The sequence below is a fragment of the Scardinius erythrophthalmus genome (assembly GCF_964197995.2).
Source record: "Scardinius erythrophthalmus genome assembly, chromosome: 5".
NCBI lineage: Eukaryota > Metazoa > Chordata > Actinopteri > Cypriniformes > Leuciscidae > Scardinius > Scardinius erythrophthalmus.
In genome coordinates, this window is record NC_138225.1 from 11,383,483 (window position 1) to 11,401,469 (window position 17,987).

At 43.7% G+C, this 17,987-nt stretch overlaps 1 protein-coding gene across 1 annotated transcript in view; it reads right to left on the minus strand.

The window, feature by feature from the left end:
- Positions 1-331: 331 nt before the first annotated feature.
- LOC308690434 (uncharacterized protein) overlaps positions 332-17,987 on the minus strand; it is a 32,377-nt gene continuing 14,721 nt past the window's right edge. Inside the window, exons 3-7 of the mRNA XM_081364845.1 lie at positions 17,362-17,413; positions 16,954-17,089; positions 15,617-15,750; positions 2,519-2,758; positions 332-1,833 (exon numbers count right to left, since the gene is read on the minus strand). Coding sequence (XP_081220971.1) covers positions 1,285-1,833; positions 2,519-2,758; positions 15,617-15,750; positions 16,954-17,089; positions 17,362-17,413 — 1,111 coding nt within the window. The 3' untranslated portion in view covers positions 332-1,284. The remainder of the gene's footprint in view (positions 1,834-2,518; positions 2,759-15,616; positions 15,751-16,953; positions 17,090-17,361; positions 17,414-17,987) is intronic.

Sequence of the window (17,987 nt, forward strand, 5' to 3'; positions counted from 1 at the left end):
TACTTGCATGGGTGGGAAGTGTTTTTTTTTTTTTTTTTTTTTTTCAGAAAAGGCTTTTTTAAAATGTTTTATTTCTACCTCAAAGTTTAAACTGGGGCTTTCAAACGGGGAGGAAAAAAAAAAACTTTGTTTATCAGTAACTATAGAGAAGCACATATAATAGCACTGTAAGTTCCATAATTGAATTAGCGCTTGCTGTGCCTCATGTTTGTAATGCCTAGAAATAAAACCTTGTCTAATTTACTGCACTAATAATAAAAGACTACATTCAATTATATGACTCTCCTTTCTATGCATATTCTGAAATGATTGTACAGAAGCCACACAACTTCACTATACAATGTTTATTTGCATTAAATGTTAGTTACTGCATTTTAAATGTCTGTAGAGTGATCAATTCCCTTTATAATCCATCAAAATCAATACAGTTGACAATATTACTGCATTCAGGAAAACACCATATAACGAAAACAATTGCATTATATATGAAATTGTTATAAAAATATGATTGTATAAACAAAATTTCAGTTATTGCATCAGTGCATATTTAGCAGCAGGAGCATATTTCACAAAAGGAGGTGAAAAAAAAAGAACAATTGAAATTATTTGAAGAACAGTTTTTAACATGAAATTAACTATGCAGTGCTTGTGTCCCTGGAGAATTACGAATATGCTATTTCAAATGCTTTACTAACACACAGATTCTTTTTTTTTTAACAGAACAATACGTGTATTGGACCCATGGTGAATAAAAAAAGTTGAAGTCGAGAGAGATGCAAAGCAGCTTTCTACTAGATCTGCTAATTGGTCTTCTACGTGTTGCAAAGGGATTAGGAACAAGCCTTATTGTTCATAGAGCAGATATATGGAATTTCATAATGAAAGTAACAATGCACCCAGTCTACAACTCAAACTCTTAGTAGTGAGTGGAATTACGTGATCATTGTTAACAGTTTATCTTACGCATACACGAGTACTTTCAAAACAATTGCAGGTTATAAAATATACTGTTAGATGGTTTTATATTTAGCAAATTAACTGTGCTGATACAATAACAGGAAGAACAATAAGTGCTTTCATTTTTCATTCATGCCAATATTCCAAACAAAACCCCTTTCAAATTCCACGGCACATTGTCACACACCAAATATGTGCTGAAGACACCAGGAGCAGCTCACAAGATGTGCGTTTTCAGTCCCCTTCTGATCATCTATTGGCTGAATCGGTCACATGACCATCATACTTAAACTTCGTGGCACTGGCAGACTGTTTCTGAAGTCACAGTTAACAAGAGAGAGCTGAAGGATCCTGCGTCTCCAACGTCCCACCACGACCTCCCCTCCCTAAAGAGGTTGGATGGATGCTGGCGACTTGGCTTTTGGATAGCAGTGGCATCTTTGTGCCTTCAAACATCTGTCCATTCATCCTCAGAGACTTCTCTGGAGGTTCTGCTGACACGAGAGGCTGTCTGTCTTCCTCTTCCGAGATTGCAAACACAGGTACAGTGACGTGATCGTCCTCCACGCTTGATGCTTCAGCTTGGTCCTGCTGCTGGCTGGTGTCGGAGAGAGTGCTTGAGCTTGTAATTCCATTGGCTTGTGGTTTGGAGGACTCGGACGTGCCAGAGAGCAGGCCAAAGCATGGAGTGTTGAAACGGGTGCGTCGCAGGTTGCTGGTGGAGTTGAGCCGTCGCTGGCGCTGGGCAGGTTGAGTCAGGGGGTACGAGGCATTGCTCATGAAGGAGTCGGAGTGGCAGCTGTTGGCATGGCTGTGAAGAGGGGCATCAGAAAGGACCTTTCCTCTTCCAGCATCTGTAGCTGTGCTTGGGAGTCCCTGAGTGCACATTGTCACAGTCAATTTACTATTTCTATTCTAAAAATACAACACTATTTTCTTTCCTGTGTTGATATTTCTTATTGAAACAGGATGTTTCAAGTAATGAGAAACATTGATGGGCTCTTCAAACTAATTCAGTTTTTTTTTTCTGACTCATATTTAAACCTTTTAATCCTTCACATCATGCGCATGCCTGTTTGTGATGACAACTTTAATAATACTGGAACGTTACAGTTCTCAAAATACAAAATAATGTACTTTGTGTTGCAAACACTGAAGACTGGAGTAACGGCTTCTGAAAATTCAGCTTTGACTTCACAGAAATAAATTATATTTTAAGAATACATTCAAATAGACAAAAAGTTGGTTTAAATTGTATTTCACAGTTTAATAATATGATCAATATTGATGAACATAAGAGACTTCTTAGTATACAGCATGAAAGAAAAATATTTTTTTGCCACCACCCATGCTTACTTACACACTTGAATGAAACAAAAAGTGATAAAAAAAAACATTATGATGAATGTTCTTCATCGTGGTCATCGTTAAGAGCGCATTTATGGGTCCGAAAGATAGGTTGTCAGTTTTACAAATTTGTAGGAATTTGTAAAAATGTCACTAATGAAATTTGAATCATATTTTTTATGTGATTAAAAAGGGCTTATGTGTCATTACTCACACTGTCCACCAGCTTGGTGAAAGGGCTGTTTGCGTTCCAGCTGCACCATTTCTTATGGAGTTGAGGAAGAGGAGGAAGGAGATCCTGGAAGGTTCGGACGCTCCACGCTCGTGGTCGTGTGCTGTTTGTCGATCCGGTTTGGCTGCTCTTTATCACAGTAGGCAGTGCTGGATCTGGAGTCGACCAGTCGAAGGGGCGGCTGGGTCCAGTGTCACTGTGTCTCAGGAAACGCTCTCGTTGCTACAAAAGAGAACAAATTTAGGAAATGAAGGTTTTTTTTTTAAAACTGGCCAACACTATAAACCCCTCTATGTTGTAATAAATACTTGATATGGTAGCACTACTAATTCTATAGATTACTACTTGTCAGGCACTTTAAATGCAAAAAGTACAAATGGTCAGAATCACATTATCTTGGAAATATTATGCATTTGTATTGTTCACTTGTGTAATGATAGTTTTACCCTGTAGTGGATGTTCACTACGCAGAATAAACAATAATATTTATTTATTATATTTTATTGCATGGCTCTGTGGAATAATACTTCATTCTGATAGGTCAATCGTGCCATCAAGCGGTATGTTGTAACACAGGCCCATCTGGGTAACTGAAGTCGGCGCTTTAAGCTTGCTAGGAATGACTGTATTAAATGCCCATCTAGTTTGAACCGTGCTAGTAACTGCTCTCTTAACGGAAGCTTTGCATTTAAAGACCTAATAAAATATTTCAACTCAGTCTAATTATTTACTTTCGTGGCAAGTGGCTGTGTAATAAGCGGGATAATGTACATCCAGCCGGTTGTTATCACAGAATAAACCCAGACAGGGTTATCAGGACCCTGACGCAAAGGGATATATTGTGTTATATTATATTATTTAAAAAATTACTTTATACTAGGGCTGTCAAAAGATTAATCGCGATTAATCGCATCCAAAATAAAAGTTTGTTTTTACATAATATATGAGTGTGTACTGTGTATAATTATTTTGCATATATAAATACACACACATGCATGTATATATTTAAGAAATATTTGCATACATATACTGTATATATTTATATATAATTTATATTATATATACACATAATTTTTTATATATAAATTACACATTTTTCTTAAATATATACAAGCATGTGTGTGTATTTATATATACAAATTTAATTATACACAGTACACACACATATATTATTTAAACACAAACTTTTATTTTGGATGCGATTAATCGCGATTAATCTTTTGACAGCCCTACTTTATACATTTTCAAAAGTTTGGGGTCAGTAAGATTTGTTTTAAAGAAATAAATACTTTTATTCAGCAAGGATGGATTAAAGTGAGAGTTTCTATTTTTCTTTAAAAAAAAAAAAAAAAAATTTTTACAAAAATAATATGCAGCACAACTGTTTTCACCATTGATAATAAAAATAAATGTTTCTTGTGACAATGAAGACTGGAGTAAAGATGCTGTAAAGTCAGCTTTAAAAACACGTGTTAAATGTGTTTACCACTTTCATCAAAAAGGAATTCTCAAAAGAAGTATTATCAAATATTTGAGGAAACGGAAATCCATTAAGATTGTACAACATAATCTATAATACTACTATAATTACCTTGATAATACAATTAAATAGTTTGAGAATGAGTCCAGTGTGTGAACTTTGTAAGCCACTTTCCTGACTAAGTAATTTGGGCTTCATAAATGGTCAAAATCACGGACTCCAAGTTACTTGAAATGAAATTTGATAAAAACTTTCATTAGTGTAAAGGATCTAATAAATGTGGGACTTTGGCTTCCAGTGCAGTATGAGCCTGCTGACCGACTTTTGCCTTAGGAGTTGCTTTAGTAGGATTCAAATGGATTTCTCCCATTCTCTTGAGCATTTTCAGACGCCGTGGCAGAGACTGTAATCTAAATGGGGTCCACAAGACCTCCAAATGTGTCAGTCAGCCGAGTCAGCTGTTAACTGGACATGTGCAGCGTGAGGGTGAGTATCAGAGGGGGTTTTCTCATCAGTGGGAGTTTGACAGTCCTCACACATGATCTCTTGCAGCTCCCCATGTCTAGACGAGTATTATGCAGGGTTTAATCTTGAGCTGTTCTGGAACTGTTCCATAAATTAACCAAGACAATACCAAATTGTCCGGTTGTGGGCAAATGCAAAAAACAAATATGGATAAAGAAACTACAGCGCCAAACAGTTAGCAGGAACCCAGCCGGACACCACAGAGACGCAGGTTTCTGATTCTTCTCAAACCTCCTTGGATGAACACACAGCTTGGCAAATTTTTCATGCCACATTTCAGAGCCAAAGCAGCATGGACCACACACACACACACACACACACACACACACACACACACACACACACACACACACACACACACACACACACACACACACACACACACACACACACACACACACACACACACACAGAGCTGGAGCTGGGAAATTGGCTACAGACTTATAGCATTCATTAGTCAGAGCTATTAGTGGGCCAGCTCCCCCTGTCCCAGCAGCCTCTAGTGAAGAGCTACTTCTCTGCCCCTCATCCAGCACATCATCACACACCATGAAGCTTGGCCTCCATCAGCGTACTACACTGAATTGTTTTCAGCATGAATAGCTGGTGCAGTGTCATGAAGAACGTTTGAAACTACCAAGCAAATGTAAACAGAGTATCAAACCATTCCAGTACTAAGACAGCAATGAAAACACCATTTAAAAAAATATAAAAGATATCAGAGTGACCTTCAAAAGTATTTGGACACGTTGCATTAGACAACAATCTATCAAAAAAAAGTGGCATCTGAAAAAAAAAAATGTGCAGGTTATTTATTCAACACTAAATGCATTCACTTTTCAGTGGATGTATAAAAGGCCATTTTCCCTGAAGTTCACAGTCACAAATTAGGTTCCAAAGGAGAAAGTCTGAAAAACACTCTGCTGTTTACGCTTTCTTTTTTGTTCATTGCATTAAGGACAACAAAATGATATTTGTCATCCTCTAGTTACTGCATTACATTTAAAAAGAAAGGAACATTTAAATAAAGGGAAATGTAAAAATAAATAAAAATAAGAAGTACATAGATGTACAGACGTAACAAGATGTACACAGATACACTACCGTTCAAAAGTTTGGGGTCAGTAAGATTTTTAATGTTTTTAAAAGAAGTATCTTCTGACAAAAACAGTAATATTGTGAAATATTATTCCAATTTAAAACAGATGTTTTCTATGTGAATATACAGTAAAGTGTAATTTATTCCTGTGATCAAAGCTGAATTTTCAGCTTTTCATTACTCCAGTCTTCAGTGTCACATGATCCTTCAGAAATCATTCTAATATGATGATTTGATGCTCATGAAACATTTATGATTATTATCAATGTTGAAAACGGTTATTTACATTTTTATTTCATGATGCTATGATGAATAGAAAGTTCAAAAGAACAGCATTTATCTGAAATCTAAAGCTTTTGTAACATTAAACACTACCGTTCAAAAGTTTGGGGTCAGTAAGAATTTTTATTTTATTTTTGGGGGAAATAAATAAAATAAATCAATACTTTTATTCATCAAGGGTGAGTTAAACTGATCAAAAGTTACAGTAAAGACATTTATAATGTTAGAAAATATTCTATTTTAAATAAATTTTGTGCACAATTGTTTGAAACATTAATAATAATAATGAATGTTTCTTGAGCATCAAATCATCATATTAGAATGATTTCTGAAGGATCATGTGACACTGAAGACTGGAGTAATGATGCTGAAAATTCAGCTTTGATCACAGGAATAAATTACAGTTTAAAATATATTAAAAATAGAAAACAGTCATTTTAAATTGTCATAATATTTCACAATATTACTTTTTTTAATTGGTTTTAATCAAATAAATGCAGCCTTAATGAGCAGAAGAAACTTCTTTTAAAAACATTAAAAATCTTACTGACCCCAAACTTTTGAACGGTAGAGTATATGCATATACATATACATATACATACATTAAGAGGGTATATATATATATATATATATATATATATATATATATATATATATATATATATATATATATATATATATATATATTAGGGTGCATCAAATTTGAATGGGAAATTTTAATTTCAAAATATCAATTTGGCTGGCATTGCATTTTGTTCCAATTAACATAAAAATGACTTTTGCAAAGTTTTGAGGAATTCCGTTGAGATTTAGGGGTGCCACCTAACATATGAACTTTGGCGAAATTTCAAAAAATGTGCAATTTTTAGTCTAATTGCCAAAAGGTTGACCTGGAAATGTTGAGTACAGTGAACTTTTATACAGTAACATATTCTATAGGGTTATCAAAGTAAAAGTTGTTTGTTTGAACCCTTTGGGCAACTTGGGCATTTCTCAGAATTCAACTTTCAAGATTCTCCATTAATTTGTCCTGTAGACAAAATGAATGGAGGTCAATGGGACATGTTCACGTGGCCTTACCCTGTTAATTGTATGTAACAACTACAATGCTACTCTCAATACACATGAGACATCTACAGTGGGGAGAGCAAGTATTTGATACACTGCAGATTTATCAGGGTTTCCCGCTTACAAAGCATGTAGAAGTCTGTAATTTTTATAGGTACTCTTCAACTGTGAGTGACAGAATCTAAAACGGAAATCCAGAAAAACACATTTTATGATTTTTAAGTAATTAATTTGCATTTTATTGCATGACATAAGTATTTGATACATCAGAAAAGCAGAACTTAATTTTTGGTACAGAAACCTTTGTTTGCAATTACAGAGATCATACGTTTCCTGTAGTTTTTGACCAGGTTTGCACACACTGCAGCAGGGATTTTGGCCCACTCCTCCATACAGACCTTCTCTAGATCCTTCAGGTTTCGGGGCTGTCGCTGGGCAATACAGACTTTCAGCTCCTCCAAACATTTTGTATTTGGTTTAGGTCTGGAGACTGGCTAGGCCACTCCAGGACCTTGAGATGCTTCTTACGGAGCCACTCCTTAGTTGCCCTGGCTGTGTGTTTCGGGTCGTTGTCATGCTGGAAGACCCAGCCACGACCCATCTTCAATGCTCTTACTGAGGGAAGGAGGTTGTTGGCCAAGATCTCGCGATACATGGCCCCATCCATCCTCCCCTCAATACGGTGCAGTCGTCCTGTCCCCTTTGCAGAAAAGCATCCCCAAAGAATGATGTTTCCACCTCCATGCTTCACGGTTGGGATGGTGTTCTTGGGGTTGTAGTCATCCTTCTTCTTCCTCCAAACACGGCGAGTGGAGTTTAGACCAAAAAGCTCTATTTCTGTGACCACATGACCTTCTCCCATTCCTCCTCTGGATCATCCAGATGGTCATTGGCAAACTTCAGACAGGCCTGGACATGCGCTGGCTTGAGCAGGGGGACCTTGCGTGCGCTGCAGGATTTTAATCCATGACGGCGTAGTGTGTTACTAATGGTTTTCTTTGAGACTGTGGTCCCAGCTCTCATCAGGTCATTGACCAGGTCCTGCCGTGTAGTTCTGGGCTGATCCCTCACCTTCCTCTTGATCATTGATGCCCCACGAGGTGAGATCTTGCATGGTGCCCCAGACCGAGGGAGATTGACCGTCATCTTGAACTTCTTTCATTTTCTAATAATTGCGCCCAGCCTAGCATCCCAGCCTTGTGCAGGTCTACAATTTTATCCCTGATGTCCTTACACAGCTCTCTGGTCTTGGCCATTGTGGAGAGGTTGGAGTCTGTTTGATTGAGTGTGTGGACGGGTGTCTTTTATACAGATTCAGAATTTTTGTTTTAGATTCCGTCTCTCACAGTTGAAGTGAACCTATGATAAAAATTACAGACCTCTACATGCTTTGTAAGTGGGAAAACCTGCAAAATCACCAGTGTAACAAATACTTGTTCTCCCCACTGTATACTCTGAATATGACATTGTCCACTCTAGAATACTGTTGATGTTAAGCTTAATAGCTTAGCTAACATAGATAGCTAACTGTGGTTAGCAAACTGTTGCTAGCTAACGTTAGCTAGATGTAATGAGCACCAAATACCTATAAATATGACTTAAATGACTTATGATAAATAAGTATACAAAGACACAATTACAGATATGATAGTAATTATGTAATAATACATACCCAACACAGAAAGATCACCTCAAACAGAAAGATCATCTCAGTTTTCTTGAGCTGTAGTATTGTTTACCTCAGATCTCCATTGTGACCATTGAGCACTGTTAAGCACTTTATCCCAAAAAAACAGATGTGCGGTGGCACCCCTAAATCATCATGTACTGGAAAAATATTTTGCATGTGTTGTTCTCTTACGAGAGGTTCTCTCGTATTGCGTAAGCTTGCTTACGCTGCGGGAAAGTCTTCTTTTCTCGAGATACTGAAGCCAAAAATTATCCTTAATTTCATTTTTTGTCAACGCAGTGCAGCTGCGGGCAGCTGAGCTAGAGCGGCATACTGCACGCTCATTGGCTGCCGCGTGGCAACTGCTTAAGCCTACCAGTGAGCCTGGCGTGACGTCACGCCCAATGAGGGCGCGCGCGCCCTAGCGCGTCACAGCCCGCCAGAATGGGCGGCGTCAGAGCATATATAAGGAAGGCTCGTAGGCTATATTCTCCGATTTCTGTCTTTTCAGCGAAGCACTCGCATCGCTGATCTCGGAGAGGAAGCCGTCGCCGTTGTCCTTCAAGGCCCAGCTAACGAGCCAGCTTAGGTCAGCCTGAGGAAGCCGGACGATCTTCGCCGCCTTCAGCCTGCCGTGCCAGCTCAGCTATCCGGCGAATATCCTTTGCAAGCTCTTTTGTGTGTGTTCTTGCTTCCGCAGCACTTTCTAAAAGAGCAGAGGCGTTGTTGCAAATGCCTCGCACCACGTGCGGCTCATGCCGCTCCGCGCTCAGCGACGGAGACCGCCATCTTCTCTGCGCTCTCTGCCTGGGCCAGGACCACGCAGCCGTCGCGCTTTCCACGGGCGGCTGCGCTTTCTGTGAAGAGCTGCCGATGTCGACCCTGCGGGCTCGACTCGCCCTCTTCGCGGAATCTGCTCCAACTGTCCTCGGGCCGCGTAAGAAGAAACGCCGCTCGCAGCGACCACCGGAGCCCGAGACTCGAGCCAAGGCCTCGCCGGAGCCTCTCCCGCGAGCCTCGCTCTCTCCTTCTCCGCCCCCGCTTCCCGACGCGCAGCCGACGGCTCACGCCCTCGATGCCGTCGCCTCAGGGGATGAAGCGGATGATGACGCGCTACTGGACACGTGCTCACTAATGGCGTCGGACAGCGAGGAATGGTCCGGTTCTGTCCGCTCCGCCTCCTCCACCAGAGCGTCCAGCAGGACTCACGCCAGTGTGGACGCCGAGCTTCTCCGCCTCCTCACGGCAGCAGTCGAACACCTGGGCCTCGAATGGTCCCCGCCAGCGGTGACTCCGCCCAACAGACTCGACGGGTGCTTTCTGCCCGCCAGTCGACGAGCTCCAGTGTCCAGGCCAGCGCCTTTTCTGCCGGAGCTTCACGAGGAGCTTACCAAATCCTGGGACGCTCCAGTTTCGGCCAGACTCCGTTCTCCGGCCTCATCTACTCTCTCTCGCGTAGACGGAGCCAAGGAGAAAGGGTATGACCGGATCCCACCGGTCGAACCAGCGGTTGCAGCGCATCTTTGCCCCCCATCCGCGAGATGGCGCTCAAAGACTGCCCTCCCGTCCAAGGCCTGCAGGACTACTTCGGCGTTTGCCAGCCGCGCTTTCTCCGCTGCTGGGCAAGCCGCCTCAGCCCTGCACACAATGGCGGTTTTACAAGTTTTTCAAGCCGACCTCCTCAGCCAGCTCGACGAGGGAAAACTTGATAAATCTGCTTTGACCGACCTGCGCAGTGCGACGGATCTCTCTCTTCGCACGACGAAAACAGCAGCCCAAGCGATCGGACGATCTATGGCTGCGCTGACTGTCATTGAGCGCCACCTCTGGCTAACGCTAGCCGACATGGGAGAGCAAGAGCGGTCCGTTTTTCTCAACGCCCCGCTCTCACCCGCCGGCCTCTTCGGCCCCGCGGTAAGTGGCCTCGTGGACAGCTTCTCGGAAGTTCAGAAGGCGTCACAGGCCATGAACCTCTTCCTGCCCCGCCGCTCGAGCTCCGCTGCAGGCCGCTCTAAAACTCAGCCTCCTGCACGCAGTCCCACGCGGCGCCCCTCCCGACCTCCAGCATCGCAGCAGCGTCAGCGCGGCCGACCCAGGTCCCGCTCCACCAGCCAACACAGGCCGCCACCCCCGCGGGGTCCCCGGCCTAGAGTTTCGCTGAAAACCGAGCCTGCGAAATCCTCCTAGCACTCGCAAGGAGGAAAAGACGGTTGAGTCCCGCCGCGGCCGGACCGCCGTCGAAGCTAACCTGTATCCCTCTGCCAGTCCCCTTGATAAAGGCTACTGCAGTAGTGTCCACCGCAGCCAACGAGCCAGTTTCTCAACTCTCTCGCCTGCACACAAACGCCGTTTTTACGGCGACCCAGATAAATCGAATAAAGAGTGTAAAATCTGGTCATCCGGCTCACGCCGTCAGTGCTATGAGTGTAGTAAACATGCCCACACCCCAGTGCTCATCACTACACACAAGCACAATCCCCCCTGTGTACCCCACAGAGTGCACTCACATAAAGCGCGCTACGGCCGCTCGAGTGTTAGCTGTAGGTCACGTGCCCACAACCCAGTGCTCACACCTACACAGTGCCCGCTCTGCCTCACACATTCGGGGACGAAAGCACTCCACCGCCGGCTGTGCGTTAATAAAGAGTCCTGTGCCCGCTATACAGCACGCACGCTCTCATGTACACACTCACGAGCCCGCCCCGCTTCCGCGCCGCGAGCCGTTGCTCAAAACGCTCTCTCACAGCGTCATTCAGCCGGCTGCCGCTATCAGCGAGCCCCCGTCTCCCCTCACTGTCACTGCGCGACTCGCACACATACCGCCACAGGCTCCCCGTCCCGCGCTGTGCGGCGGGCGGGACCCGGAGGCTATCCGACCCCTAGCTATGAGTGCGAATGCATGGAAAGCTATTCCGGGAATGTCGGAATGGGTATTAAACACAGTGATAAAGGGCTATTCGCTTCAATTCGCTCGCCGCCCCCCGCGTTTTCGCGCCCGGGTCGAGACACAAGTGAAAGCAGATGCAGCCCATCTGCTTCACACAGAGATAGCGAATTTACTGCACAAAGGTGCCATAGAACGGGTTCACCCTCTGGCTGCCGAGGCAGGCTTATACAGCCGCTATTTCCTCGTACCCAAGAAGGGCGGAGCGCTCAGACCTATACTAGATCTGAGATATTTGAACAAAGCGCTCGTGAAACGACCGTTCAAAATGCTCACGACCGGTCAAATCCTCGCGCAGATTCGCCCGGGGGACTGGTTCATCTCTCTCGATCTGAAAGACGCGTATTTTCAGATTCAGATTATTCCCCGTCACAGGCCATTCTTGAGATTCGCCTTCGACGGTCAGGCATATCAGTACACCGTCCTGCCGTTCGGCTTGTCCCTGGCACCCCGTACTTTTACGAAGTGCATGGACGCGGCCCTCGCACCCCTGAGATCGAAAGGGATGCGAATTCTGAACTATCTGGACGATTGGCTCATTATAGCGCAGTCAACAGAGGAACTAGTTTCTCACAAGAAAGCGCTTCTCGGTCATTTGGAAAGCCTGGGTCTTTCCGTGAACTGGGACAAGAGCTCTCTAACCCCCAGCCAGTCTATCACTTTCCTGGGTATAGATCTGGATTCGGCGGCGATGACGGCCAGACTGTCAACACAGCGCGCGCGCCGTGTTCGACACCTCGCCGCTTCCGTTCAGGTGGGAAAAGTTTTTCCCCTAAAAACCTTTCAGAGGCTTTTGGGCCATATGGCGTCAGCCGCAGCGGTCCTGCAGCTGGGTTTACTTCGAATGCGCCCGCTTCAGTGCTGGCTAAAGTCGGAAGTGTCCCGCAAAGCATGGATTTCGGGCCGTGCACCAGTCAGAGTGACTCAGCGCTGCGTCTCAGCCCTGCAGCCCTGGCTGGCGGCCGAATGGTTTCAGCGGGGAGTGTCGATGGGGGTCATCGCACACCGCAAAGTGGTCTCGACAGATGCGTCCAACATGGGTTGGGGAGCGACTCACGAGGGCAGTCCGATTTGCGGCCGGTGGTCGAATACGGAGAAAAGCCTTCACATAAACTGTCTAGAGATGCTGGCGGTCGAGAAAGCGCTGAAGCACTTTCTACCACTCCTACGGGGACACCATGTGCTAGTCCGCTCGGACAACATGTCAGTAGTGTCTTACGTGAACCGCCAGGGCGGAATCAGATCCAGAGCCCTGCGCGCTCTCACAGAGCGCCTCCTATCCTGGGCTCAGGGCCCGCTGCGCTCCCTAAGGGCAGCTCATGTACCCGGTCGCTTCAACGACGGCCCGGACAGACTGTCCAGGGACAACGTTCCCCCAGGGGAATGGTCTCTACACCGCCAGACGGTCCAAGCGCTTTGGCATCGCTTTGGCAAAGCGGAGATCGACCTCTTCGCCGCGAGCGAGAACGCTCAGTGCCAGAGGTTTTTCTCGAAACACGAGGACGCGCTGGCCCAGACATGGCCCAGCGTTCCGCTGTATGCGTTCCCCCCGATCTCGATGCTGCCTCAAGTGCTAGCGAGGATCAGGGAGACGAACTGCGCAGCGCTCCTCATAGCCCCGCGCTGGGAAAACCAACCATGGTTTTCCGAGCTGATGAGGCTGACAGACACAGCCCCATGGCCGATCCCGGTGAGGAGAGATCTTCTCTCTCAAGCTCGAGGATCGATTCTGCATCCCCATCCAGAGCACTGGTCTCTGCATGCGTGGGAAATCAACGGATATTCGTTGATCTGCCAGAAGGGGTAATTAACACGATCACGCAGTCCAGAGCCCCCTCGACGAGGCGGCTCTATGCGTCTAAATGGTCAGTGTTTAACAAATGGTGTGTGGAAATGGGTTCTAATGCTCAGTCCTGTGGAGTCCCACAGGTATTGAACTTTCTCCAAGAGATGTTGGACGCGGGCAGGTCCCCCTCCACGCTCAAGGTTTACGTCGCGGCCATAGCAGCGTTCGCCGATTCGGCGCGCGGCCGCTCACTGGGCAGGGATGAACTCATCACCCGTTTCCTGCGAGGGGCCAGGAGGATGAACCCTCCCCGGCCCCCGTCAGTCCCTATTTGGGACCTGTCCCTGGTCCTAGAGTCCCTGAAAGTGCATCCGTTCGAGCCTTTGGACTCTGTGGAGTTGAAATACTTGACGCTTAAAACCGTTTTTCTGCTAGCTCTGGCTTCAGTCAAACGAGTGGGCGATTTGCATGCGCTGTCTGTCAGCGCGTCGTGCCTCGAGTTTGGACCTAATGACTCGTTAGCCATTCTCAAACCGAAGCACGGCTATGTCCCCAAAGTGTTAGGTACTCCCTTTAGGGCTCAAGTCATTACCCTATCGGCCCTGCCGTCATCCGGCAGTGAGGAGGGTGTCAACCGCCTTTGCCCGGTCAGGGCGTTAAGGTGTTATGTCACGCGCTCTGCAGCCTTCAGGCTCTCAGAGCAGCTTTTCGTTTCGTTTGGAGGGCGCGCTAAGGGTCGCGCCGCCTCGAAACAGACGCTATCCAGATGGATAGTGGACGCTATTGCGGCAGCATATGCGTCAAAAGACCTGCAATGTCCGTTGGGCATACGGGCTCATTCCACCAGAGGCATGGCCTCATCGTGGGCATGGTCCAGCGGGATTTCCATTCATGACATTTGTATGGCGGCGGGCTGGGCGTCCCCCTCCACTTTTGTTAGGTTTTATAACCTGGAAGTTCCCGCTCTGCAGGCGAAACTTCTGTCAGTCTAGTCGTGTTCATGTCCTGCCCATATGCGCAGGTTGTACTATTGACTAGCTTGTCTGTTGAGCTGCACGCTCAGGGTCAGTATACATAGACCGGCCTTGCCGTTCTTGCGTTCCCTAGATGTGCTTATGAACATGTGTTGGCCCGCACCGCTGGCCACCTGTTTTTCACCTCTATGCTCTTCATAGAGTCATATGTGATTGTTAGGCTCGCACGGCGTGGACAAGGGGTTCCCGCAGCGTAAGCAAGCTTACGCAATACGAGAGAACCTCTCGTAAGAGAACGATACTCGGTTACTCACGTAACCTCGGTTCTCTCTAGAGAGGGAACGAGTATTGCGTTCCCTGCCGTGCTTGAAGCCTGTAGCTCGTGTCGCTTCATTCGACAGAAATCGGAGAATATAGCCTACGAGCCTTCCTTATATATGCTCTGACGCCGCCCATTCTGGCGGGCTGTGACGCGCTAGGGCGCGCGCGCCCTCATTGGGCGTGACGTCACGCCAGGCTCACTGGTAGGCTTAAGCAGTTGCCGCGCGGCAGCCAATGAGCGCGCAGTATGCCGCTCTAGCTCAGCTGCCCGCAGCTGCACTGCGTTGACAAAAAATGAAATTAAGGATAATTTTTGGCTTCAGTATCTCGAGAAAAGAAGACTTTCCCGCAGCGTAAGCAAGCTTACGCAATACTCGTTCCCTCTCTAGAGAGAACCGAGGTTACGTGAGTAACCGAGTATCGTTTCTACATATATTGGAACATTTTTAGCACCCAGCCATATCAAAATTCAAGAATTGTGTTTTTTGATGCACCCTAATATATATATATATATATATATATATATATATATATATATATATATATATATATATATATATATATATATATATATATATATATATATATATATATATATATATATATATATATATATACATACATACATACATAGGCTGGAGTAATGATGCTGAAAATTCAGCTTTGAAATCACATGAATAAATTACATTTTAAAATATATTAAAACAGAAAAGAGTTATTATAAATTGCAAAAATATTTCACAATATAAAAATTTGTATTGTATTTTTGATCAAATAAATGCAGCTATAAGAGGCTTTTTACATCAACATAAAAAAAAAAAAAAAAAACGTATCAACCCCAAACTTCTGAACGGTAGCGTATATACAAAATATATCAAAGTTTCTCATCTATTTCTGGATGTAGAAATGTAGAAGAAGAATCAGATACTCACAGTATGTGGAGAGAAGGGCAGTTGGGCTGAGGTGGGTGCAGAGGCGATGACAAAAACCTCATCTGTGCCCAGCTCTAATTCAGTAAGACCACTGGAGAACAGCTGCAGATCACTCTTCTCTGACACGTCACAAGCTTCAGAGCACCGTGAACATGTGGAATGTCAAATTTATAAAATGACTGTAAATACTTCAGTTTAACGCATATATAAAAAGCTAAATAACTGTTTGTATTTGTTATGGTGCCTAAAAAAAAAAAAAGGAAAACATTTAAGTTCTCTAGCTGGTACGATTGGACCAAATTAAAGAGAGGGGGATTTTCTGATTTAGAGCTTAGTTTAAAGCCGATGTAAGTACTGCATATATTCTCGACCTCCCATTAAGATATAGTGACTTCATACATTTGTGTTTAGGAAATATTCATGGCTCAGAAAAAAAAACAAAAAGTGTTTTTTTTCTTCATAATTTCATTTAAAATGGTTACTGCTGAACTTTCACAAAATCATACTGTGCCACCGTAAAGTCATCAACAAATACAGGTTTAACAGCTGGGTCCATATGTTTAGGACTGTGAGTAATAGTTCATTTATCATTAATACTAATGATACTTATTGCAATTAAAAATATATTTTTATTGGACAATATATTTTTATTGGACACTAAACAGAATTGAATCAAAAGTTCAATCTGTGATCTTTTTAGTAGTAAATGGGGACACAAATGGCGCAGTCTCCGGAGAAAAAGAAAAACCTCACACATAACTTTCATATTATTATTTCACATTTCTGTTAAAACATATAAAACAAATGGCATTGTTATTTCCAGGTGGTTTGAATAGAGAAGGAAATTCACTTTTCAGCAAGCTACACTCTAATGGAGTTCTCGTAGTCTTGCAGTACTGTTCTTGAATTTCAGTAATTTAGCTTTTTATCTGTTCCTTGAAGAGCCAAATCAATCTTAAATGTATAGGTTCAGATAGGGGACAAATGAACTCAACAGCTTTACTGAAAGGAACCCAGTGACCCTAAAGTTCGCTTCATCTGACAACATCAATGAAGAAAACAATACATCGTGGGAGAGAGAGAGAGAGAGAGAGAGAGAGAGAGAGAGAGAGAGAGAGAGAGAGAGAGAGAGAGAGAGAGAGAGAGAGAGAGAGAGAGAGAGAGAGAGAGAGAGAGAGAGAGAGAGAGAGAGAGAGAGAGAGAGAGAGAGAGAGAGAGAGAGAGAGAGAGAGAGAGAGAGAGAGAGAGAGAGAGAGAGAGAGAGAGAGAGAGAGAGAGAGAGAGAGAGAGAGAGAGAGAGAGAGAGAATCATGGACTCATAAAGACATACTAAGCACCTGTATGGGACAGACTGCGGTTGAGGGAATGGTTGTTGTTGTCGTTCACTGTACCCAGCTGCTGCTCCAAGTCATTAGGAGAAACCATCTGCAGCTCACTCACATCTGCCGCTGAATTTAGCACTCCTTCTGGAGCCTACAACACAGTACCTCACATTATTTCTACATGAACAGACAGGGTCCAAAATGAACACTCGCCAAGCACCTAATCTCAGTACAAACTGAAGACTCGCCACCAGAAAGAAAAAGAGGAACAAAATCACTGTGTATTCATGTTTTTGTGACAGAGATCAAGACTGCTCATCTAATATTTAAGGAGCAACAATTTACACATTTCAATTGTCACATGTATGTATTATGTATACAGTGTATATACATACACATACACGTCTCATATTTTGACTTTACCTCTGAGCTGATGGAAGATGAAGCATTGGCTCCTTTCGCGCATAGTTTCGGTCTGGGAATACAACAATACAAATAACATTATCTCATTTGTTTTTACTGTCACAGTTATTGGTTATCGAGTGTTCTATTAAATGAGTGTTTACTTCTCTCAGCTGAACGACATTCAAATATCTGCTATGAATTCTGGTAGGACATGGTGTCTGTATGCTCACAGTAGGAGTTTTGGTAGGAGTAAGTTGCAGGGTGAATCAGAAAATGATGCTTTAAAATCAAATGTAATTGCATGACCTCTGAAGCCTAGAGAGGTCAGGTCATCAGTAAAGAAATGTAATTTATTTACTGATGAAATTCATAACCAGACAGTAATATTAGCACAATACCCCACAGTGAATAGTTGAAAATAATAGTTTAATAAGCCCCGCCTGTTCATTATTAAAATAAAATTTCATTCTACAATAAAATAAATAATAATAAAATAAATTAAATAAAAGTTCAATATACTAAAAGTTATACTAACATTATACTTGTAATCTTTATACTGTATGCTTGTATACTTTATACTTGTGCATTTACTCCGAGATATATTGGATTACAATATACCTGTAGGCAAATTTGGGATATATCTA